General features: G+C 39.3%; 1 protein-coding gene across 1 annotated transcript; it reads right to left on the reverse strand.

Moving 5' to 3' along the window:
- Positions 1-7,663: 7,663 nt before the first annotated feature.
- POGLUT3 (protein O-glucosyltransferase 3) lies at positions 7,664-25,302 on the reverse strand. Its single transcript, XM_037376897.1, has 8 exons — positions 25,101-25,302; positions 17,216-17,413; positions 15,524-15,810; positions 14,896-15,112; positions 13,306-13,502; positions 12,165-12,359; positions 11,059-11,163; positions 7,664-10,209 (listed from the first exon to the last, which is right to left on the reverse strand). The coding sequence occupies exons 1-8, from the start codon at positions 25,300-25,302 to the stop codon at positions 10,084-10,086; spliced, it is 1,527 nt and encodes a 508-aa protein (XP_037232794.1). The 3' UTR covers positions 7,664-10,083.
- Positions 25,303-25,634: the final 332 nt, after the last annotated feature.

A 25,634-nucleotide genomic window follows, 5' to 3' on the forward strand; every position in this document is an offset into this window, starting at 1 on the left:
TGTCCTGCTGAACGAAGCTGGGTGCAGCAGGGGCAGAACAGACCATTCCCCCTCCCTTGCTGGTGTTTAAACACGTACCAGAGTGAGATCATAGTGTTTAGGGCCTTCAATTACTCTGCTGACTTCTGTCAACAGAAGCAGCAAACAGCTGGTTTTTGTTTGGTTTGTTGTTTACTATTTTCTAATTGGTAATTTTTTAGTATGATACTGCTATTACTGATCAATTTAAGAGTTTATCGTTGAATCATGAGCATTCCTTCATTCAGGAGGACTTTGGCAAGTATCCTCCCTGTCAGAATATCTCATTTCTTAAAGAATAACCTAAGAGGAAGGAAATAATACCCACTTTTCAACATGGTAACTATCACTGATTTCAGTGACAGTTGAAGACATGCAATTGAATCTCTCAATCAGTCTCTTTTTAAATGGATATGTAGGTCCGTTTGTATTTTTATGGATGTTGATCACTTTGGTAAGTAAGCAGAATCTCAGTTTCTTCATTTAGAGATCACTAGATAACCTAATCAATCCCTTTATTTCTGGATAGCCTAAATTGTCCCTGGATCAGTAAGATATTGTAGCAGCATGTGTACTGCTTTGATTTTCGTTGTCAATAATGTGAAGACCTAATAGATCACTTTCATATTCACACTGTAGGTCCAGTCTGAGGTAATGGGAGTTTTTAAATTAATCAGAGAAAGAAGACACTTTTATTTCATTTTGATTTATGAATCCTTCTTGTCATGTACCATGTTGCCCTTTATTATTTATCAAGGGCCCAAAATAACTAAAATATTTTAAAATAAGTCTTTTAAGTACAGTTAATGCTGTTAGATCTGCTAGATAGATAAAATCAGATGGATAAATGAGAACAAAAGAATGTCTGTACTGATTAAGCCATGAGATACTGTTTCACCAAAACTTTAGGCTTGTGTGTAACAAGATTCAAAATCCTTGAAGAGCAAGACATAAAAGCTAATGAAGAAACATTTACTGATGGCATTGCAACTTGGTTTCAAAGACAAAGACTTTGAAACAGTGATCAAAAAGCTGTTTAAGTAACATAAATTCTGTTTGAAAATAGGCCCAACTATGCTAACTCACAAGATAGCTTTTAAAAGGTGCTCAGGCCAGTTTTAAGAGCCAGATCTTGCCAGAGGCCTTCATCTTCATCAGTACTCCAAATTAAAATTTATTACAGAAAGTAATTACATGTAATTTCATACTAAATTAAAATGCAAAGCTAAATCCAGACAAGTATTTGTTTGACAATATAGGAAGAATACAAATGTATGTATATTATTATACAAATAGGTAGCTATGAAGATAAATACATGACATTGTTCATTGGAAGAACGGAGAAGACCCTGTAATAAGTGCTAACCTAACTGAAAATACAGGGGTTAGTTTCTCTACTGTAAGTGAATTCTGCTTGGTAACAGGGAAATGCCAGAAGAGGTGTCATGGCTCTCAGATCTTGAGACATTAACCAAGGGAGTATCTGTCAGCTCCATGCCAGGAGCAAGTGCTCCTGAGGAGCCGGAGCGCTAATTTTTGCCACTCAGGTTTTGTTTTCTTTGCTTGTTTTCTTTCCCAAAGGAAAGTCAGTCTCAGCAGTCAGTGAACAGTTAATTCTTCATGAATTGATTTTTCAAGAAGGGAAAGAGGAAAAACTTTATAGGTTTTGATTCAATCCACTATACAATGTCTCTTGTGTGAAAAAGAGCTTTAGCTTAGTTCTTTCTGTCCTCTTTTTCAAGTTACTTTAACTCTTTGGAGCTACTAGAATATATTTATTTAATCAGAAAATATTTATTTCCCATTAAATTGCTTACTTAAAGGAAGGGATTTTAACCATGTATTAACTTGGGACAATGTAGCATAGTGATCCACTTCAAAAGGTCCAAAATTAATAAAATGGTTAATTAATAAAGTTTTGCAGTAAAAGCCAAACCATTTTAAGCGAGAAGCCCCAGAAAATGTCTGAATTTATTTACTTACTTATTAAATTGGATTACTTAAGTGACCAGTATCATTACATATTTTCTCTTTTTCTATAGAACTGAGAATTCCTTAGGAACAGACCATTTTGTTCTCAGAAACATGTAGGATACTACAATCTGACAGGAAGTAATTTTCAAGAGCTGATTTTATAAGTTCAGTGAGAGTTGATGTTGTTCCTATTGCCCTGAAAATTAGATAGTTTATCAGCCACATTCATTAGGCTTTTCATATCTGGGCATAGATTGTTAAAATTGTACTTGATGGTGTAACAGTAAGAAATAAACCTAACTGGCAAGCAACAAGAGTTTCTTCTCCATAACTTTGCCAGTTCTGTGTATCATTTCTTACTTGCTTCAGGTTTTTGGCTAGTCTTGACAAATGGAGCGATTCAAGGGAACTGATTTAGGGGACAAGGTGTCAAGCAAGGTATTAAATCCATAGAAATAGGAAACTGCTTGGCTAGTCTTAGAAGATGTCCTGTGTCTCAAACCCAAAGATATTCAAGCTAATTTTTCATTTGCCTACAAACAGTAGGTGCTTTTCCTTTACTTAATTTTTTCACTCCATCAGGTAACCTTCTAGACCTTATCTTTTATTACAAATATGAATGCAATCAGCAAAAATCCTATGCCATTTACTCTAATGGGACCAGAATTTGGCCTTTTTATGTGAATAGAATTTGTATTCCCCATCAGAAGTGATTTTATAATGGCTTCCTCAACAAGATAATCCATCAAGGAGCTGATGACAACTGCACCTAGTAACCTACTTAACAGATCCAGTTTGACAACTATTACACATTAGTGCATGTCATCAAAGCAGGGTGTAACTTAATATTAAATTAATATAGCAACACATTTGATAGTGGACCATAGTTGCTTGAGAAGGTTGAAGGTTTAGAGGCAGAATAATTGGCTTTGAAGTAATACTGTCTTGTAACTGGAATGGAGAAAATACCTGCTGCTTGGGAGGGGAGTTCACTCATCAGATTCAAGTAAATCCTTGAATTTGCTAATGGTACTTTAAAAAAAGAGCTGTATGTTCATGAAGGACTTCCCCAAGATTTCATTTGGTTCATGAACAGGCATATGATAGTATCTGTCCCTAGAGCAGATGTCATGCAAATTGGCATCTTCCAGTGTACAGATTGCCTGTTTTGAGTTGATCTGTTGAAGTTTTACAGGTAAAAGCCAACTTTTCTGTGTCTCAGTTAATTTTGAAATAAAAGATCCAATTGCTAGTGTGTGTTTCTGTGACTGGAATGGAACTGTGATGAGTGAAATATCTTGCAAAAGAGTATATAGCAATAGTCGTGGTCTTAATTCCAGTGAACTATTCACTATACACATAGTATCATTAATAGTCGGGAAAAGTTGTGGTTTTGCTGGGTCCTTGGGAATATTTTTTATTTGATACAACATTTTATCACAGGAAAATTTCTTTTCCTGCAGGTAATCAGAATTTTAAAACTATTTCATAAGACATGCTCGCGATTATTCTGCATCTTATATATGTACTACTTGCATTTAAGAATTGCTGAACATTTACAATATGTTGCAAACAATATGATCTGTACCACCTTTAAATGCCTGGGTTTTTTTAAGAGTTAAAAGATTATTAGGTACAAATCAGGTATTCCAAATTTACACCTGCTTTTCAGGGTCAGTTACAGGAAGTTTTGGATCCGTGTGACTGCTGATTACCTTACAGGTACAGGTCAGTCTTTCAGGGAATAGAGGAAATTCCAAAGTCTATAAATAAGATGAAATGGTTGTAGTGTGAAAAGGCATGCTGGAGTTGGTCAGTAGGGGTTAGTCCACATTAAAGTAGTTTTGTTCATAGGGCAGAAGAAAGCATTTATTGGCAGCAATGCAGCTTCTGAGAGCCACATACATGCCTGATATTCTTTAAATAACTTACCTTATCAAACAGCATAATTAAACTATCGTAAGGACACCTGCCAGAATGAGTAGCGTCTCTGGACAGGATTTTGCTTGATTGGTTATGTCAGACATACAATGTTTTCTTGATTCATCTGTCTCTTATATTTTAGCAGATAAAATCTTACTGTATGATCTTGACTCTTAATTTCACTGCTGTGAATTAGCTAATCTTGGAGTTCACTATTAGCATACAATAATACAGTATAGACTATTCCTCAAGTATTCCTTTAAACTTACTTTGCTTACAAAGTTCATGTTTTGCCTTCACTACAAAGAATACATGAAAGTATCTGTAACAGCTGTCTTCCTGTAAACAAGTAATAACATTTACCAACAGAATGCTTTTTTGGTTTGGTTTGGGATATTATTGTTTGTATTTTTAAAAAAATTCATTAAATGGAATGAACTGTACTGATAAAATTACCTTCTTTCTGAGGTAACAGCTGATGGCTTTGAGCGTAAAAGCAATAACATCATGACTTGGAAGCAAACCCAATTTTTGCTCTAAAACATTTCCACTCTGTCAGCAGATTTCCATGTTAAAATTAATAAAATACTCAAATCTCTTCCTGTTGCAACACTGAAAAATTTGGTGAGAGTAACATGCAAAATAAAATTAAGTGTCAGACCTGCAGGGTGGCAACTTGGTAGGAAGCATTTTGGTTTATCCTGGCTATCAGTCATAAGGTGACGTATCTCTACAGTTGGAATGGTTTAACAGCTTGACTGGACATTTTGGGAGAAAAGGAGTAGCTGGAAGTGTGGTTACTATTGTCCCAAAGCAACAACATCTGCTAATGCTAAACAACCTCTCTGAGTCACATCAGCTCTAGTGGAAATTACAGTCTCACAAGTATAGTTTGAACTGATCAGCTTTTAGACAGGTTCCATTCAGAATAATGTATTCCATGGATTTTCAGCAGGAAGGTAACCATGTGAAGCTCTGTCTTATTTCAGGTGGGTCCTTCTGGTGTTCTGCTGAGCTGTCCTGAGTACCCCTTTGCTACATTACAAATCTGTGGTACAGAGTATGCTGGCATTTAAATGTGTGTATAACTTCTAAAGTATATTCATATTCCCATTGATGCTTAAAATTAATTACTTTGATGGTTCATAACTGTACTCATAATCTTTTGAAATTGTCTCATACATGTAAAGTGTGTATTCAGCTTCTTGAAAGAGTAGGTCTTGGACTTCCAATCAGCATGCAATGCCAAATCAATGTATTCTATTTCTGTTGACTCCTCTGTGTACTTCATGATTATGATTTATTATGATAATATATAGAAATAATCGATAATTTAATAAATAATTTTATAGCACTGTAAGCCAACATTAAAATATCTGCAAAACTTAGCATTATCAAGGGAGACATAAACATGAATAGTGTGAATTGTCAGCACAGAGAGGCTACATGGCCTCTTGGAGACACTCTAGAGCTGGCTGTTTTTATCTTCCTGCTGTGTGGCTAGGTAAGTGCTTGTTGTCTGACCAAAATGTAGTTCATAGAATAATGAACATCTGCAGGTCATGTAGGCCAAGCTTCATCTCCTTGGGGATATCACTGAAGATTTTTTTCCCCTTATCTAATGGGAATTTTGCATGTTGCAGCTTGTGCCTGTTGTTTTGTAGGCCTTCTGCTGTGTAACTGAGAAATCTGGCTTCATCTTTTCTATACCCTCCCTTTAGAGTTCACCAAAGTAATCTTTCCCTTGCCTTCTCTTTTTAAGGCTGACCTAACTCTGCTCCCTCAGCTTCTCCTCATGCTTCATGTGCCCCAACCCCTTTATCATCTTGGTGGTCCTTGGCTGGATCTGCTCCACTATGTCAATGGGAGTCCAAAATTGAACACAGTACTCCAGCTGCAGTCTCACAACTGCCAAACAGAAGGGAAGAAATATATCCCTCAACCTGTTGGCCACACTCCTGGTAATACACCTCTTGCTTATCACCACTCATGTGACAGGACTTAATTACGGTATATGCTACAGATGTCTCAAATATCTTCAGACAGCCATGCAAAATAATCCTTCTCCCCTTATTCTTACAGCAAAATACAAAATTAGTGCCATTAGCTCTCTACAGTATAGATTTTCTTACATTATTAATGACTCAAAAGCCCAGCATTAGTATTCATATAGCCTCATTGAAATGCTATAAAATTTTTCACAGACAAGAAGATTCTAGTGGCTGAATCCTGTGAACTTAAATAATAATACATTTACATAAAATTTTGCACTTCATCACTGTCCTTACAGACAACACTTTTGGAAAACTTAACAGTAAGGGAGCTGATAATGTCCTAGGTTTCTGTAATGCTTCTTTTCCTCATTATCATTTCTTTGCAAGCTTCTCAAACGTGCTCAAACAGGTGATGGAAGTTTTCCCTGTCAGCTCTCCTCCCTAACTAAATAATTTACTTTCTAATGTAATAAATGTCGGGCGTATGCTTCCTAGGATGGATGCTTAAATCTAACATTCCATCAGACAAGCTTTGATTATAGGGTTTTTTTAATTATGAATCTACAAGGCAGACCTGGCACAACACTGTCATGAAACTAGTATATTAGTTAGCTTGAGGTAAATCTCAAAAAATACAGTCTAAAAATGTACTGATTTTATATCTCCTTTATGTTCAACAGATCATGATTTACTAGTTTTCATTTGAAGATTAAATTGAGGTTGGCCAAGTATTTCCAAATGTGAGTGCCTAAATATATTTGGACATATATATGACATAACATAAAAGGGCTAATTTTCTGGAGTGTTCAGTGTAAGAAACTACTGTTAAGGTTAAAGGCATGTGAAAATAAGGACCCTTAAGTAAAGGGTCTGTATGACCAACATTTTTGGAAGTCAGACCACTTCTGTGTAGATTCCTACATTTGAAAATATTGGCCCTGGACTTCAGGACATACTATTTCAAACAAACAAACTTGTCTTCATCATCGGTGGTAAGCTCTACAGTATGTTAAAAATTATCACCGTTGATGAAAACAGGACAGATTTTGTTCTTTATATTAAATCCTATGTTGTGCATTAATAGCTGAAATTACTGTAGCAAAATTCAGTAGTGTGGGAATAGTAACTATTTTTTAAAATTACCACCAAGTGCTAGGTGTACAAGAGACTTAGTTGCTGTTCAGGAACTACTACAGAATAATAGAAACTCTAGTGTATGTATGTTGTTTGAAAATACTGTGTAATGTATGTATTATACTTTACTTGTACAAACAAGTTTTACTGAATATTTAGCAATTCCTGTAACACACCAGGCCAATAAGTGTCATCCTGTCATCAAACTGAAATAGATCTGATGTCTTTTCTGGCCTGGTGGGGCAATTGTTACGATTGCTCTTCATTACAATTTCAATTGCATATAGTACCACCAATGGAAACAAGAGAGGCTTTGCCTTACCTTCTTTTATCTTTGGAAGATCTGTAGTTATAAATTGAACCAGATTTTCTGAAATGACTCAGCGCTTTTAGTGAAACTTCTACCATGTCTCTACTGTTTTTTAATTTTGGCAGGAAGAGGCATGTATTCATATTTTTCAGAGTATATCTTGCCTCTGAGCTATAAAAGCATCTGTAAAACACCCTGTGACAAACTAGTCTTTGTTTTGAAGGGATGCTTATTACAAAAGCAAGAAGGGTTTTTTGGCAGATAATTTAGAATAGTTTTTTTCCCTTTTTATGAGGGGAGAAAGGAGGGATGAAATATTCACATTTATTTATTCATGACCATTTAAATTTTATCTGATTCTTCTTCCAGTTTGAAAGACTTCTGTTTCAAGCCAGGCAAGTTTTTTCTACACAGGTATTTCCAAAGAACCCTGAAGTATGCATCATGACTCCCCTCATTCCCTCCTATTTTTTAAAAAATAAACTGATCATTGTTGGACTTTTGGTTTGAAATACGTGTGTGAGAGGTGGAAAACTTTGTTGCTTCAACCATCTGGTACACTTAATTGCCTTTGCTGAGCACGCCACTTCCATAAATACTGGTGAATATAAAATGCACATGGTATAATGGATAGTATCACAAAATAACATTATATCATAAAAATGACACTGCACAGAGAATGAAAGAGGAGCACATACTCAGCTTTAAGTGTCAGCTTCAGCAACTGGAACCCTGTTCCTCAATTTTGATGTAGAAAATTTTATGTCAGATGAGCTGAATATGTATTTATAGTCTAAAGTTCTAGGACTGATTATCATGCTAAATAAAAATACAACCAATATTAGTGTTAGAACCAGAACAAAGAGGATGACGGGCAGAGCACTGTGTTCCAGGTTTTTTCTTAACTGGCATAATGTGACTGGCAGACAGTTGCATTAACCTCTTTGAAAACCTGAAGTTCTTTCCATATTTGGCACGCCGAAAAATCTGGTTTTTCTCCCTGTTCTGGTGCAGAAATTTTGTCTTATATATTTAATGAGTAACTTGCAGTGTAGAACCAAGAATGAAGCCCGCATGAGGTGTAGAGCACTACACTTTGGGTACCTAAGCAATGAGATGAGTCCACAGTCTTAAAGACGCTTCCATTCCTTTTTTTGTAGGGACAATTTACTATCCATGAAAGATACTGTATGAGTGTAGCTGAGTAGGAAGCTACTCAGACAGGCTATATTAGCCAAGACAACAATGCAGAGGGCAGAAATGGGTGCCTGTGGGCATTGATCTTGGTATTGGCATTGGTGTCTCATTCCAGGACTGTTTATGCATTTCGAAGTAGCCAAACTCAGGTAAAAATCAACCGAGGTACTGGGATACACATCCAGGACTAGGATTTTTCCTCTGCCCCACCCAAAGGCACACTTTGCTGCAATGGTATGACCAGCTCCTTCTGGCTCTGTGAATTTTGTATTGTTAGCTTCATGGCTGCACAATTTCAGTGGAAAACCTCTTCTCCAGCCTGGAGCTAAGGGACGCCCTGGAAAAAATGGCTTTGAATCAAACCAAGGAGGACAACTGGCTTCCCAATTGCTTAGTATGGTCTCTAAGCCCTGGACTACTACATAGAAAGTGCAGGACAGGTTTTTCTGTCATATGTTTGAACCAAAACAATAAAGTCTGATCTCAGTATAAGGTTAGGTATGATCTAAATTTGGAAAATGGATAAGGTCCTTCTGGGAACTCAGGCACAGGCAAAAGTAGTTCATGAACCCAAGTGAAAAAGGTGGTGGCATCCTTAGCTCTACATAGAAGTTAAACCTAGGCGGTCTTAACACTCTACTAACAAATTTCAGATGTGTGAATACTCAAGTAGCCTAGAATACTGTAGACTGTACTGTTGAACTAGACACTGGTATGTCACCTGGCCTCACCTGAAGTTCCTAAGTCCTTCTGTGGACCTGTTACTATATTCAGAGATACAGTCATAGGCAGGGAGCAGGTCTTCAGAGTGGTGTCTTGGCACTCAAGGCACTGTGTGATAGCTATACAATCTGCTTTAAAGCAGCATTTAATTTTGGTGATTCACAGCCAAGGATGGTGCTTATAAAAATATTATTCTGATCTCTCCCCCTCCTCTCCATTTTCCTCTGAAATTGATAAATATTAGATCATGTTCCCTATTCTGTCATCTGTCATAGACCACAAAATAATCTCAAAGCAACACCAGATCCGATATCTGTAAATCTCAAATATTCATTTTCTTTGTCTAGTTAGAAAATTGTTTTGTATACAAGAAACAATCTAACACTGACGTAAACTTTATGAAGAAATCATAACACTGCTTTAGTATGTTGCAAATGCTTCTTTAGAATAACTTGCACTGACTCATGGAAGATCTTTTGTGGATGACTGGTTCCTCATAAAACTTTGGTAACTAGGTCCCAGCTGGAACACGAGCAGCACTGCACTCTTCTTCCTGATGGTGCAGTACATCAAAAAAAACCCCTAGATGCTCCCCATTACAGGGTCAGTATCTGTCTGGTGGTGGTCACGGAGACAAAATTGTGGGAACCAACGTTGTAGATCAAAGTCAGTGTGTAAAAGGATATGTAAATACAACATGAATACATAACTAAGAATGTTTGCTAGTCCCTAAGTGTCTTAGATTTCACAGCTTAATTCCTATTTAAATTCTTGCATTGTTAAGTGGGTGATTTTCTCCATCCGGTACAGTTATAGATCTTCCCTTAAAGGCTTTTTCCTGTGGCAACTGCATACTGAGTCTCTGTCATCAGGCTGAGGTACAAGTTCCATTCCATCTCGTATTTCAGGTTTGCTGGCTTGGCGTTTGGCATATTGCTGAAATATGTAAACAACACTTAAGAATGCCGTAAGCACTAACATATAATTCATGAAACAGAATTTTCTTCCTCCCTTCCACTCACAAGCTTGCCTTTATCCAGGCTCCTTTTGTCACTGTTTACAACCTGTTTACAAGGTGTTTTTATAACACACCTACTAATAGGCTACACTGCCTCTGAAAACCTCTTTTAATGTTTTCCCCTGACCTATTATTAATGGTAATTTGAATATTGTCATTATTTGTGTCTCTAACCACTTTATGCAGATAATGCTGTCATTTTAGTACAGTTCCAAATTTTGTGTCAACCTATGGCTGCTAAAGCTGAGATCTAACTCTGTACAGCAAAACAGGAAAAATAAATTAGTACTTTCAGAGAACAGAAACTTCTTTCACTAGAGATTTGCAACTCCTAGGGAGGCAATGACTACTTGGCCTGCTTCACCCCGTATCACTCTACTAGCCATACTTCTGGAATTTCTTTTCCATGTATTTATTGTTCTGTAATACAATGGAGTAACTCATGAGGGGATAAATATGAATGAAAAAAGGAAGAAAACTGTGTACAGATTATCTCCTGTATCTGTTAGAAACTACATACCAAGTGACACTAAACACAGGTCTGACTGTGGGGACGGGGGCAAAAAAAATATCTCTCTCATTCTGTAAAAAAACTATTATGTCAGGTTGCCTCTTTAATGATGAAGCAAGTTTTAGCAAGCTCTTCACACTGATCTCACGTGAATGATATGAACCATGTCTGCTACTGATATAAGTAGGGACTGAATATGAAATTTGTAATGTCAGTAGTAGTTAGGCAAAGTAATACAGTGATCTATTGTACTAACCTGGAGCACTTTGTAGTAGTAGCAGTAAAGCCTGTGAGGCTGAAGTACTTCTCTTGCCATTAATTGTCCTTCTTTAGCAATTTTTCTTGCTTCTTCATCATTTTCCTGGAAAATTGAGACAAAATGAATGAATAATAGAGCAATCAGGTGAGTTACTCAAAGGCTGGCTGGCATTAGAAGTTTTATTAAAGGGGCTATTCAAATCTGCAACTTCATGTGTGACTGCAAAAGCACACTTTGAATTACAGATTTTTTTAAAATACTGAATTGCTTTTATGGTCACAACTGGTACCTTAGGGCTATTAATAAGAACTTTCATGGATAATTATACAATTTTGAAAACTTAGTTGATTACTGCTGTATTGTTCTGTCCAAGCCACAAGCCTCTTCAAAATCAGGTCCGACATCTCCCAGACGTACTCAGCTTTACAGAAGACAAAGCCACAGCTATTGTCCTCTCCTGTGCAATGCAATTCAGTGTCTTCCTTTTAAAAATAACTCTGAATTCATGTACTTACTTTCAAGTTTTTTAGGTCTGTATTTCAAAGCTGTTAGTATTCTCATCTGATTCTTTATGAAGAAGTACAGTACTCTCAGAACAGAACTTTTCTTATGTTTTTTAACATAGTAGCTAAACTTAAAGCACAAATGGCGTTTTCAGTCACATCATTATATCAGTCTGTTTGGTTACAGAATCTCATTCTGACCGTGCTACAGAGCAGCGATTTTTTGTACATTCAAACAGAACATGCAATGACTTCTGTTCTAGTCAGGACCTAAAAAAAGCAATAAATTAATTAATTATCAGTTAGGATTCTGCGTGTTTCTTTGGAAATTACCTGCATTAATCAGTATACTAAGACACTGACTCATTAAACACTTCTGCACATACCTAAAATTAATTCTAAAGTATTTACCTGAATAGAGATGGTTATTTGAATTAAGGCCTTCCCATCTCATACTAACAACAAAATGTACTTCCTTTATTCCAGGATCTCAGTTCATGCAAAATATGTATGTGGAAATACCAAAAAGAAGAGTGTATTAAGATAAATCGTTTACATGTTTGTTTATCACTTTGAACTTGAATTATTAATGGAACTTACCTTAGCCCATTTTATTTTCTCTAGCAAGTCCTCTAAGTTTCTCTTAACTGGAACATAATGTTTCCAAGGTTTTAATCCAATATAAAAATGTTCATAGTACTGGGAATCTTGCTTCAATACTAGGCTGTCACCCAGCAAGAGGTATGGAAACCTGTAAGCTGCTACAGTGCCATCTACGTTCACTTGGTATTTGTACTACAGTATGAAGACAGAGAAAAAAAGGGGAAACATTTTGAATCAGAACAGGAACACTGACTGTATAAAAGACTATCTTCACAGGCAAGACATAATTGTGTTTATTAATTCTCATCATGCTGTTTTAGTGTTAAGCAGGTGTAGTTTCATGGTATTCTGGGTAACATAATAGAAAAAGGATTTGTTTTCAACCCAAAGCTGACAGTCAAGAACCTTTGTGTCACATGAACTGCCTGATGGGTATTTTATTAAAGTGTCCTGCGACAGAGCAAGGGGTAGAGCTGGGAAGGAAATAAAACTAATCTATACTTAAATTCAAAACAAGTAAATTTATTCTGATTTAAAATTATAGTATTATGTAGAATAATCTGAAGCATATATTATTATATAAAATAATCTGAAACATCATACTAAAAGTAACCATGAATGTACTGCTCTGGCAGATGCTCATGGCTTCACAGCATTTCTGATAATATTAATCCTTGGAACAGAACTTCAGTTGCCACACACTATAATGGCTTTTTACAGGCCTCTGTCCCCTTTACTCATTATACCACTGTGCATGTATTTTTTTAACTTGTTACTACAAGGACTTTCTGACATCCATAATGTACTTGCATTGGACACAAGTTCTGCCCATTATTTTCATATTTACTCCAAGTAAAAGAAACCCTGACGGTGAGAAATCAATTTCTCAATCACCTATTAAATTTTTTTTCCCAAGAACTCTCTCTAAGGGACTCCAATGAAAAAAGTATAGGGGCTTTTTTCAGAAGTGTGTATGACGCTTGATTACAGATGGTCTATCTACCCCACGTGGATCAGTGTTCCCAGTGTAGCATGATTGTTCTGTTTACCGAATGGAATTAGCAAAAGTAAGCCTTGTCTTTTCAGTTGGTAAGACCTTGACAGCAAAATTAATCCAAGACTGTAATTTGCTTGCTACCTTAAAGAAGTCAAAGAAGCCCATCAGCTGAACCTTTCCCAGCTCTTTTTCTTTTTCTCTGAAGAAGAAATATCCTGTTATTCCAGCATCTAGAAGTTCTGGATTTTCCTTGGATAACTTGACAAGATGGAGACGTTCTTCTCGGCTGTCTCGACCTCTAAATAAAGCTCGCTCAGTTTTGTTTTCCCAGAGTGGACCTACGAGCATTGCATGATAAGGAAAAAAGCAAACAGTAATGAAACGTTCATGATACGTGTACTGCAAATAAGGAACTTACTATGACAGTGGCATTATACTCAAGAGATGTAGTAAAACAGGCATGATTTCTTATAGTGAATCCATAATCACTTATTAATCACAGAGTTTAAACTCCCAGTTCTGGCTTGAATTTTGTGATGAGAAACTGAACCACTTACAAAAGGAAAAATCAGAGAACTGCTTTTCCACTCAACAATTTTATATTTAAACAACTTGAAAGATTTTGAAAGCTACATAAGGAATTATAATCAAATTATGTAAGTAAATACTGATAATTAAAGTAATTCATCTATAAAGCCTGCCACAATAACCAAAATTTCTTTAGCAAAACCCACTTCTGTTACCCAGCAGTTTAGTTAAGTCTTTGAGGAATCACTGAATGATGACTTAAAAAGGAAAAAAAAATGGCTATACTATGTTATCAAGATACTTAGCAAGAGCTTGAAAGACTTCATCACTGCTTACTGTCTGCTTTTAAAAACATTACATACATACTTCCTCATCCTCTGCTGGGAATGTCCTTAAAGGACCTACTGAAGTAGAGTAGGCTCTTATTGTCTCCTAATTGGAAAAGCAGCTGTACTAGATCACTGAACACAGAGTGCTTCAAACTGATCACTTAATTACAATATTTAATTTAGAAACTAATGAAGAAAAGAGAAACTGTGAACTAATCAAATAAAAAGAAATGCCTCTTCACTCAAGTTTTAATCCTTAGGCATTGTTCACACCATCTGTCTGGCCCTAAGTATTCATTAATTTCCTAGGAGAGGAAGATATCTGTCAGTAAAACTGACTCTTCCTTCAAAGCTAGAAAAACAATTCAGAAGATCCCACTTTGAGGTATTTTTTTGTACAGAGAGTATTTTCTCATTTGAAAGAGGCTGCAGCATAGTACCAGTTTACTTCTTTCAGGATTCAAATTAATTTTTATGTAAACAGAACATTGGGCCACATCACTGTCAGGAAAAGGATTACTGTTTGATTAGAAGGAACATACTCAAGTCCTTCACGGATGAAAAAGGCCTTCTGATTATATTTACTTTTCTTTTGACAAGTCACAGTATCTTCTGGATACCTTTTAAGCTAAAAATCACCATTATTGTAACCTGGACTTCTTAACATCTGTCTCTATTGAAAATTGGCTCATATTAAGCACATGCTTAGTAGCAGTGTTGAAAGCGTTTACGATCTGTGAAGACTAACCTGCTTTTATTAAGAGACCTCCTAAGGCACTTGTGAACTGAAGACTTCAACACATTATTTGAATGTAACTTGCTTCTTCGATGGAATTTACAAATTCTTTTTTTAAGTCCATGATCTCTAATTTACCTGTATTTCCTTGAATAGAAAGGAGATCATTTGTGACTCCACGTAGGGTTTCAAGGGTCGAGTGGGTTACATCATATGTTGGAAGGACTATATCTCTTGAATCCACAGAGCCACACCATGAAATGACAGGTATAGGACCAGGTGTATCATTGGCTTTCCGATACTCAACTGGCCAATCTCCAACATTAAGGTAAAACTCCACATCAGGAAGACGAACCTAAATGTGTACCGGAGAAAGGGTAATAACACAAAGATAGAAGCTGTTCGTCACTCCTACATATATTCCTCAGTTCTCTCATGTCATGCAGAAACAATAAACCTACCTAGACAGTTAATAGCTTTAGCTGAGCTTATGGTGTGAATTTCAAGTTTCTGCCCTGCAAGAACATACGAGAGAAACACTCACAGAGACTAGGAAAAAACTTGCAGAATCGGACCTTAGCCCCTGCAGCTTTCCTAGCAATTTCATTACTGTCAATCTCAACCCCCCCACATTATCCCTAAGCTACTCTGTTACCTTAATGAAAAAACAAAAGTCAAATCTTACTTCGGGAATTATAGATCTGAAAATACACCAAAAAATGCAGTATTGCCATACTTAACAGTCTTATATGATAAAACCTGATACCTTTCTTGCCAGTGACAGGAACATTTCATCAGAGAACATTTTGAAGTCTGTATACTTCCCTAAGGAGCGACGGTAGATGTGATTATTGAGAATAGTGTAATGAACAATAGCACCTCTTGTTTGACTGAACTTTGTTGGGATTTCCTTAAGCATTCGCTGAAGGTCAATGGTGGGAAAAGAAATGAAGTCTTTTGTAATCTGAGGTTCTTGGGATGGACAAGACATAATGTCCTGCCAGATCTCAGGGTCTTCTTCAGGACAGTCACAATATTCATGATAAACTGGTCCTACAGAAAACAAAGCACTGAGAGTCTGTATTGCTGATTCTACACCAATCATAATTCAAACACATGGGCATATAAATGCGGACATTACAGTGGCTTCACATTTTTTTGTTCCAAGTATTCTGAAGTTTTCCTGGGAATCATCCTCCCCATAACATTTCTGGGGTTTGGCAGTATAACTGAGAAAACATTCTTCTCTTTTCACAAATCAAAATACTAGACTTTTTGTTATCAGGGTAAAATTCATCTGCAAAATGACATTCCATTATTGTGCTACCTGCCAACCACGTAGGGTATTCAGCATTGTTCTAACTGTCCATAACTACCAAAGCCCAGGTATTACAGCTTCAATTTTAGCCTAGTTCAGAACTTTGATACAGTAGTCTTTAACTCTGGCATAAGGCATTTTCTTTTATGTATAATCAACTATTCTTTCTGTCCTCTTGAAGCAGAGAGCTTCAGAAGGTATAAGGAAGAGCCTCAGAGTGGGGAAAAAAAGCCCTTACTTCATGGACTTCTAATCAAAACGGGTTCTGTCCTGTGTCATAGTTTCATAGCTGCTGGCAAATGTGCACCAGTAAAAAGAAGGCACACTACTACCTTGAGGAGTCATGACAGTTTCATTTCAGTTTCAAGACATTTCTAAGTTTGTATTGAGGACATTTTTTTTTTTTAAATGACCAAAATCTGGTTAAAAGTAGCAGTGAACTGAAACAAGACTGCAGAGAAGTAACTTTGTATTATCTTTTTCTTTGCTAAACAGCTGTCCATTTGAAAGCAAGAGAAGGAAGTTAACAGAAGCAGATGTGGAATGAGAGAATAATTTGCCTTGTTCTCCCTGCTTTTAAATATTTGTTCCATAGTATAGACCTGCACTCAATTAAACGGGACTAATGGAAAGAAATTTAATATTGTCTGGTTAAAGAAATATTGGTTTTACTGTTAGGAAGGATCACACGTTTTAGAAATCACATACATTTGAATTACAGGGTTGGGAACAACAGAAACTCCTTGTTTTTGCAAGTAGTATTTTCTACTTTAGATAAAAATAACACAATCTTTAAGGGAATACCTGCTTGAAAACAGTAAAAATACAAGCATTGCTCTCTTACTCCCTACAGATCTGAACAGATCCATTTCCTTATGCAAGAGGGAAGAGGAGATGTCCAGACACATCACTTCAATGTTACAAGCCACAATCTACATGCTTTTGCATCTACGTCCTGTAACTTGGCAATGTATAGACTGTCACTGCTCACTTCTCTGTATAAGGAGACTGTTTGTGAGACTATACCAACAAGGGCAAACAAACCTCTAATTTCCCATCTCTTCCTCTAGCACTAAATTAGTGCATAGCATTTCTGTAGCAACCAGCATACATTATGTTAAATCAAAAAAATACCTTTACCTTTCAAAATATAAGGAGATTGAGCTACATGCTGATCACCATAAAGTATCTCAATTTTTAACCCCTTTCTGACACTCCCATACATCCGATACCGCATAAGAAATGTGCCATCATTTCTATCCAAAGGGCGAGGGGTGTGAATTCTGGTGCCTTCTTTTGGAGAAAGTGCTTTAATTACCACTTTAAACTGTGTTCTTCCTGAAAAAAGGGAAATAAAAACAGATAAAAGCACTTTTAAGCTATTAGAATCACATACATGAAATAAAGGTGAGAGCAAACTCTACTGGATTAAGTCCATGGAATTTAATTTAACTGCACTAGAAATTTGTGTATTATACCAAGTTGGTAACATTAATTTCCAGTGATGGAAGCTCATCCTACTAAATTTTCTTGATCATCACATACCTAATAAAGGGAAAACCTGTAGATGGAGATAAAAAGTTAAAAAATGATTACAAGTTAGAAGGAAAGGCTAACAGTATTTTGAAGCAAAGATTAGGTTTAATACTAAGTATTCAAGTTAGTGCTCTGAGGAACAATCATTTCCTCTAGATTAAGAAAGACAGGAAACCAAGTTAAAATAACAGGAGAAAAGAATACTTGCCAGCTTGTGGAAAGGCAGTTGCAGCATGCAGGAGTCAGATACAAATTGTTCACGTTTGGGCTGCAGCTGACTGTCTTGCAAATTTAGAGTCCCAGCTACTGAAAAGCAGGGATAAGAGAATGATAGTAGAGATGTTTCCTGGACATCTGTCTGACCTGTGGCTTAAAGATCACCAGTATTTCATCATTAATGCACCGTGACGTTTTAAGTGGGCATGGAATATTTTGTGGACAATATGAGTATGCATAAACAAATCTGTTCTATTCCCTTGTTTCTGTCACAAATGGTAATCGCCATCTTTATTCTTCAAAATAGAGCGGGACAGATTATTCACAACATGTCTAAGAATCGCAAACCAAAAATGAACATTACCACAAAGTAGTATACAGAAAGAAATTAAACTGAAAAAAAACAGATAAAATTACAACGTTACTAAAATTTGAACGTGTCCCAACAGTACTAAATGACTGAGATGTTACAGTTAATTCTATACAATCCGTATTTTAACATATTTTGTATCCACAAATAAATGCACTGACATGGTAAGTACATCAGTCATTTAATCATCAATCATGTCTCCTTTACTGGATCTTGAAATTGGATTCAACTACTGTGCAAAAGTCTCCAGATTAAATTAGGCAGAACCCTTGTGATTTCAGATATGTGCTTCCTGACATGTCATGCCTCTTCACAGAGAGAACAGTTACCCTGAGTAGCTCAGATTCTTCCAGACATTGTTGTCAAGAGTCAATCCCTCAATCAATAAGCATATGGTCAGTGCGTGTGAGCAGCAGAATCTCTCATGGCTTCAATACACACCCCCTCCTGTGCTTTGTGTTCCAATGTAAGAATATAAAATGTGGATTATTTGTAATCATCCCTCAAATTTTCTTACTATTCAAAGCCCATGCCAGCCAAAGACGCCACAAAGCAAGTCAGAGTACTTTCATTTGCCGACATATTGAAGAAACAAAATGAAGCAAGCATTCATTCCTTCTTGAAATGCCAGTGTGGCAAGCAGCACTCCCACCGCTAAGGAATGCAGACTATTGTTTCCAGTAGCTACCAGATCGACCATGAGAAGCCCTCATTTGATTAAGCGTCAGTCCAAAATGATTTCCAGAAGTGCCCTTCTGACTTTTGAGGAGTCGAGGAATGTTAAGGTTGCTCCAGATATGTGGTACCTCCTTTTCAAAGGAATGATAAGTGGACACCTCCCTGCTTGCTTACATGGTAGGCTGAGGACACACTGGCAGTACAGCTACGCAGTGTTAAATTTCCTTGTGCAAGTATAGGTAGAGCTCAAGCAATGCTAATAGACTTAAAACTCCAAAACAATTTCTATGAATGGTACATTGGTTTAGATCTGAGACTGTCACAGCTTGGGATCTCTACAGTTTGGATCTATGTGGGTAGAACTGATTCAGACTGGCTCCCAGTTTTGAAGCTCCTCAGCTTGTTTTGGTGTATCTGCAAGCACAGTCACCATCACAGAAGAGGCAGGATACAGTTTTGCCCCCTTCATATATTTTTGACATCTAGCTACTGATTACCTTTCAAGATGCCATGAAGTAGAAATAAAATGATAATGTAAGAATGTCTCTATGATCATAGCACTTTAAATTGACTTTTAAACTAAAGGTCCGCTCAGCATCTTGCACCTTACAGTCACTAGCAGAGATGCGCAAGATAGTAAGAGCAAAGAAATTAAAGGACTACCTTTGAAGTTACTGTCCTCTCTGTCTACAAATTTGCAACAAAAAGACTTGAAAAACAACTTGTATGCACATAATTTCAATAGCCTTCAGTGAAGGTTTCCCACACCTGCTTAATCCCCATTTAAACATTCTGGTATTTGTTGCATCAAAAACATCCTAAGGCAGTTCTTTTTCCAAAATGTGATTACACATTTACAGAGAAAAAGTGTGTTTTAAAACTTCTGTCTGATAACACAAGAATTAGAGGCATCAAAGGAAGTTCTGGGAAACAATGAGTTTTAGTTCCTCATTTGTTTTCTTCTCCTTGAATTAGTCTGAATCCTGTAGGCAGTTTCAAAACTGTCCATGAGTCAGATATCCAGAACTATTCAGAGTAGTCAGGTTCCTTCTAAATATATCCTTCAGCTCTTCTTTGCTCTGTGCAAGATTATGTTGTACCACGCAACACTTGGTAATACAAGCATAATGGAGAAACAGGGAATAACGACAATCACAGAACTGTTGCATTTGGAAGTGACCTTGAGACCATCTAGTCCAACCCACCTGCTTGGGTCAGCCAGAGCAAGCTCCCCAGGACCGTGTCCTGTTGAGTTTTGAATACCCCCACAAATGGAGACTCCACAATCTCTCTGGGTATTCTGCTCCAGTGTTGGACCACCTCCACAGTAAAAATAAGTCATCTTGTGTTCAGCCTGAACTTCATGTGACTTCTGCCAGTCTTCAGGAACGTCTCCTGTTTGCTGTGATCTTTCAAAGAAGATCAAAAGTGGCCTCACAATGATGTCAGCCAGCTCCCTGAGCACTCATGGGTGCATGCCATCAGGCACCCATAGACTTTGGCACATCTAGATTTTAAAGTGTTCCCTAACTTGATCTTCCTCCACCAAGGGCAAGTCTTCCTTGTGCCAGACTTTCCCTCTGGTCTCAGGGACCTGGGATTCCTGAAGGCTGGTCTTAGCCAGCAAAGACTAAGGCAAAGGCGGCACTTCACTCTTTGACCTTTCCTGTGTCATTTGTCACCAGGTCCCCTGCCCCATTCAGCAGCAGGCTCACATTTTCCCTAGGCTCCTATGGCTGTTGAGGTACTTCTAGAATCCTTTCTTGTTGCCCTTCACATCCCTCACCAGATTCAACTCCAGATCAGCTCTGGTTTTCCTAACCCTACACCTGCCCAATCAGACAGCATCTCTGTATTCCTCCCGGGTCACCTGCCCCTGCTTACACCCATCGTATGCTTGCTGCTTCTGTGTTTAGTCAGAAGCTCCTTGTTCATCCCTACATCCCACCATCTTTGATTTCCTGCTGGTAGGGATGGACCATTCTCGAGCTCAGAGAGGCAACCCTTGAATATCAGTCTGCTGAGAAGGCAACAGGGAAAGACCTCCTCTTCAGAAGAAAGTGACTGCTTTAATTTCTGTTCTTCATGATTCTGATGGAACTGGACTTCTGTTGGATTTGGATTACAGAGAAAATGAACAAATGCCAACTAGGATGACACTTCAAATGCTTGAGCCCCTGTGGTTAGGGCTTGGGAAATTTTATTAAACAAGAAGGACAACAAAATTCTAAGACAGTTGGGACAGCATTTTATTAATTCCCTCTTGTGTGATCCATACTTCTATGACCAAACTATCTGCTTTTCACTTTGTCAGACTGAAGAGACTTCAGAGACTCTGAATCTAGTGCCAGCACAAACACGAGTTTGTAAGGAAGGGCTGAGAAGAAAATATCAAGGAGCTGGTTTCCTCATGAATGGTCTTCTTCATAAGGACAGTGCAGAGCTGTAGTCCAAATAAGAGGAAAACCACATTTCTCCAAAGGTAACAGTTTCTGTTCCTCACTCAACTAAATACCGCCAGAGGTCTTAATGCAGGAGTGAGTCCCCTCCTTTTGAATCTGGCAAAGGATTCCATGCATGACTCTCCCGAAGGAATAAACATCTCTGCTTCTAAATGTCACTCTTGTCACAACCATCTTTTTCAACTCTCTTAAAAGCAGCTGACTTCAGCCAAGCATCCTCTCCCTATGAGTGTCACCTAGTAGTATTTGGAGTAAGAACCCTTTGAATCCAGAGCATGTCATGAGGTAGGATCACAGAGAAAAGAGTTTTCTGTTGGTATTACATCTTTAGCATTTTAACTGGCTATAGAGATTTCCTACCAGAGAAAAAAAAGCTTTCAGTTATCACAAAAATGAGTGAATATTGAGAAATCACAAGTCAAATACTACTGAACTCGATCTCTTTGTCTTCACCCACAGGAAATAACTAAGCAGGTCTTCGTTCCTCGCTGGTTATATACTTACCGCTCTAGAGACATGAGGAGCTCTGGATCTACCCAAAGGATGTGTTAGTTTTAGTTGGTGGCAGTTTAGATGCAGGAAGCGTTTGATAAGGGAGGAGTGACCTGGTAACAAAGCTCTCTGGGAAAAGCTAACCCCACTGAAAGGGAGGGGGAAGAAAAAGGAGACTGAATATTTAACGTAAGTACAAATTATTCACTGGAGGTGACAAGATTTTTGTTTATGATTTACAACGTTCATTCTGTAATGGAGCCAAGGCCTTTAAGCATTTAGTTATAACAGCTTTTTGCTGATTTCTTTTTTAAAAATTGGAGGAAGGTTACCATGGTACCATTTCTCTGTTTCTCTCAATGCAGAGAAACCATACAAGAAAAATGTGTCCCTGTTGAATCATCACCACTAGTACTTCTGTATTACCCTGAAAACCTGTCTGGGACAGCATTTTAAGTACAAAATAATTTTCCAGTCCTGAAGAGAGACTCAAATTCAGACACAGTCAAAATGGGATACTTTAAGTAATCCAGATGATGAAACTTGCTTTATGCCTTTTTTTTTTTTCCCCTCTTGCTTACAGAAAAGGGTATTCCATGCATGGATGAAGGACTGAAGAAATGCAGGGATGGAAAGAGAAAAGGCAACAAGGTATTGATTTATGCAAATTGTTAGAGAAGAACAAAAAACTCAGCCACCCTATTTCTAACATGTATACAGAAGAGAAATTAAAATGTCTGAAAAGTTTTTTTTCCCTCAACTGTTTTTTACTGAAATCATTGCTGGTTACTTTTGCAGATGGAAATTGTGAAATCAATAGTGTCAATAACGAGGCAGCTGAACAAAAGAGGTTCACTTAGCAAACTGGACTCCTTTGAATAGTATATACTTCACAACAGGGTCGGCTGCAAGGGCATATATCCAGGAACAAAGAAATACAGGTTGTGTAGGAAGATCTGTGTGACTATCACAAAAGCCCAGGCATCGTGGCCAACAAAAGACCTGAAGAAAGGTCCTACGGTGCTGCAGATATGAAGGTGAGCATAACTGAGAGGCACTCTGTTTAGCTGCACTGAAATGAGGGCTGGCAGAAATGTACCACTTCTCTTTGGAAGTATTTCGTAAAACCTGCAAGGATACCTGGGAGGCCTTCAAAATAATTCATTAGCAGAGTACATAGATCATCTGAAGAACAGTTAACAGCTGACTTTGTCATGGTCAACTGTGCATAAAGACATGGTGGGCAGTTGTTAAACCTAGGTGAAAACCTAGCAGAAAAGAAGGGTAAGGTGATCCAAGTATCCACAAAAAAAAAATCTATGCAGTTTATATTAAAAGTAAGATCTCTATTTTCAGCAGTGATTTTTTATTCTTTGGAATATTTTTTTCTAGGGAACAAGTGAATTCCACATCATTTGTCATCTTCCTAAGATGGGTCCAAGAGTTACAGCCTGTGGTCAAAATTACTGTGTGATGTGCAATACTACACATTAATTCTGCTGATTAGACTTAACACTCAGAAAACTCACCTGGATGTAAAATCTACCAATTATCCTATGTAAGTTTCATACTGGATGCCAGTAAGGACTGACCTACTTGACTGAAATTCTAATGCACACAAAATATGTAACAGATTTGGACAAATTTTACAAACGGGAAGCCTTAACTGCAGCTCTCCCACTCTGATTGCAATATTCTTGTTTGTGCAATGGAGGTGATAATGCGTATTTATTTAACTACCCAGCAGGGATAGTCTGAGATGCGTTTAGTTTATATTGGAAAGGAGAACCTTAATAAATATTAATTGCAATTCGTAAAGACATTTTACAAATAGAATTTGAACATTTGAAATTGTTTGAGAACTGAAATTTATATCCCGTGTCTCTACGAGTACATTAAACAGTGCTCATGCACTGGAATATGATCAATTGTACCGCTAAATTGTTAAAGGATCCTTGGCACTCTCCTAAAGAAGTCTGGGCACGGCTCAGCAATTAGCGCAGGACGAGCCAACAGCTCTTCCCTGCTGGCAGCACGCATGCACCGCCTTGGTTTGGAGGCTGCAGAATGTCATGGAGCACTCCATGCCAGGTGGCATCAGGACCTGGAAACATTCCAAAGACATTGAATTTATTAATATAAATACTAACACACATGAACACACTGAGGTCAAAACGAGGTTCTCAGTAAACCATGTCCTATCAGTTTATCTTGGAGGATTTAAACCAGCACAAGAATCCAGTTGATCTTCACACCTTTTAACCTTTAGCAACCTGTCTGAAGCCAAGGCTCTCCCCGTGTGGCAGACGTCAGCCTCCGCCTCGCTGGCAGCGAGCGTGCAGTTGCATTCTTCAGTGCAATTACAAAACTGCGCTATGATCCAGCACTAAGTTACAACAGCAGCTGGAGACAGGCCAGACCTGAAGTATCTGGGGTTCTGTCAGACTGAAGATAGAACCTGTACGATATAGGCCTACTCTTTAATTTCACAGGCCTCAGCCTTCTAAAGGCAAGACGCGAAGAGGCCATGCCTACTTGGCAGACACCCTCTCGGTACCATCTATGTGAACAGCAAATAATACGGAACCAAGTAAACTAGTTCTGCCCTATATAAATCAGCAATATAGGAGTTCCACTGAGTGGTTATCTCAGGGTTATCATCGTTATGAAATCCACGATGCAAAAGTTACTTTTATTATAAATTAAAATCATTAGTGTCAAGCCTGCGGAAGTAACTTGCAGCAGCGAAGAGCTGACTGGCAGCACAGGGGGACCAGGAGGGCAAACCCCAACTCCCACCCTCAGGAGAAGGGCCATGGGGCGGCCTGTGCCGAGCAAACCGGAGATGAAAACGACAACTCCTTCACGGAGCAGCAGCAGGGTCACGGAGCCCAGCGCCGTGCTTACCCGACAGGCATTTTAAGCAACTGGTGTGTGTGCGGCGTTAAAGAAACCACGTTCGTGCTTCCGAGCAGGGCACGGGGGCTCCCTCACGCCCGCCGCCCCAGCGGCCCCGCTGCCTTCGGAGCGGCCCGGGCTGGCGCTGCGAGCCCCGCGGCGGGCAGGGGCGGGCTGGGCACCGCGCTGCGCCGGGGGGGGGCGGGGGGCTGCGGCCGGGCGCTGCGCTCGGGGCCCGGCCCGGGGCACGGCAAGTGCTGCGGAGCGGGGAGCAAGGAAGGGGAAGGATGGGAAGGAGGGGAAGGGGCCGGGGCGGGCAGCTGCAGCCCCGGGCGGGGTCTCCCTCCCGCCCGCCCGGGCACTCGCACGGTACCTGGCGGGGAGCGGGAGAAGTTGCGTCCGGCCGTGCTGACCGCCTGGATGTAGAAGTACCCGACGGGCAGGGCGAGCCCCGCCTCCAGCCCGGGGCCCCACGCCAGGCTCCGCTCGGCGCTAACGGGCTCCGCCGGCCGCAGCGGGGGCAGCGCGGCGCCCAGCAGCAGCGGCAGCAGCGGCAGCAGCCCGCGGCTCCCCATCGCCCCGCCGCGCTGGCCGCGCCCGCTCGGGGCGGGGGGCCGGGGCCGCCTCTGGGCCTGCGCGGCCCCGCGCCCGCCCCCCGCCCCGCCGCCGCGGCGCCCGCGGGAGGCGAGGGAAGGGCCGGGCTGGCCCCGGGCGGCTGGGAGCGGCACCGCCCCTTCCCCCCGCCGGCCGCCACGCCGCGAGTGGCCGGGGCCCGGCTGCCCCGCGGGGCCGGGGCCATGGGGGCTGGGGGCAGGCGCCCCCCGCGGGGCCGGGCTCCCACGGGGCCGGGGCGACGCGGCGGGGCTGGTGTGAGGTGGGGGCGCCCAGCCCGGCCGCCTCAGCCCCT

The sequence above is a fragment of the Falco rusticolus genome, chromosome 2 (assembly GCF_015220075.1).
Source record: "Falco rusticolus isolate bFalRus1 chromosome 2, bFalRus1.pri, whole genome shotgun sequence".
In the NCBI taxonomy this organism is placed as follows: domain Eukaryota; kingdom Metazoa; phylum Chordata; class Aves; order Falconiformes; family Falconidae; genus Falco; species Falco rusticolus.

What these genes read in the sequence shown, in the direction of transcription:
- POGLUT3 (XM_037376897.1), bottom strand. Translation starts at nt 25,302, where the DNA reads ATGGGGAGCCGCGGGCTGCTGCCGCTGCTGCCGCTGCTGCTGGGCGCC. An exon ending in TCCTGTCACTGGCAAGAAAG is followed by an intron (nt 15,113 to 15,523) that starts GTATCAGGTTTT and finishes GTACACATTTAG; the next exon opens with GTTCGTCTTCCTGATGTGGA. An exon ending in ACTACTACAAAGTGCTCCAG is followed by an intron (nt 10,210 to 11,058) that starts GTTAGTACAATA and finishes TACATATTTCAG; the next exon opens with CAATATGCCAAACGCCAAGC.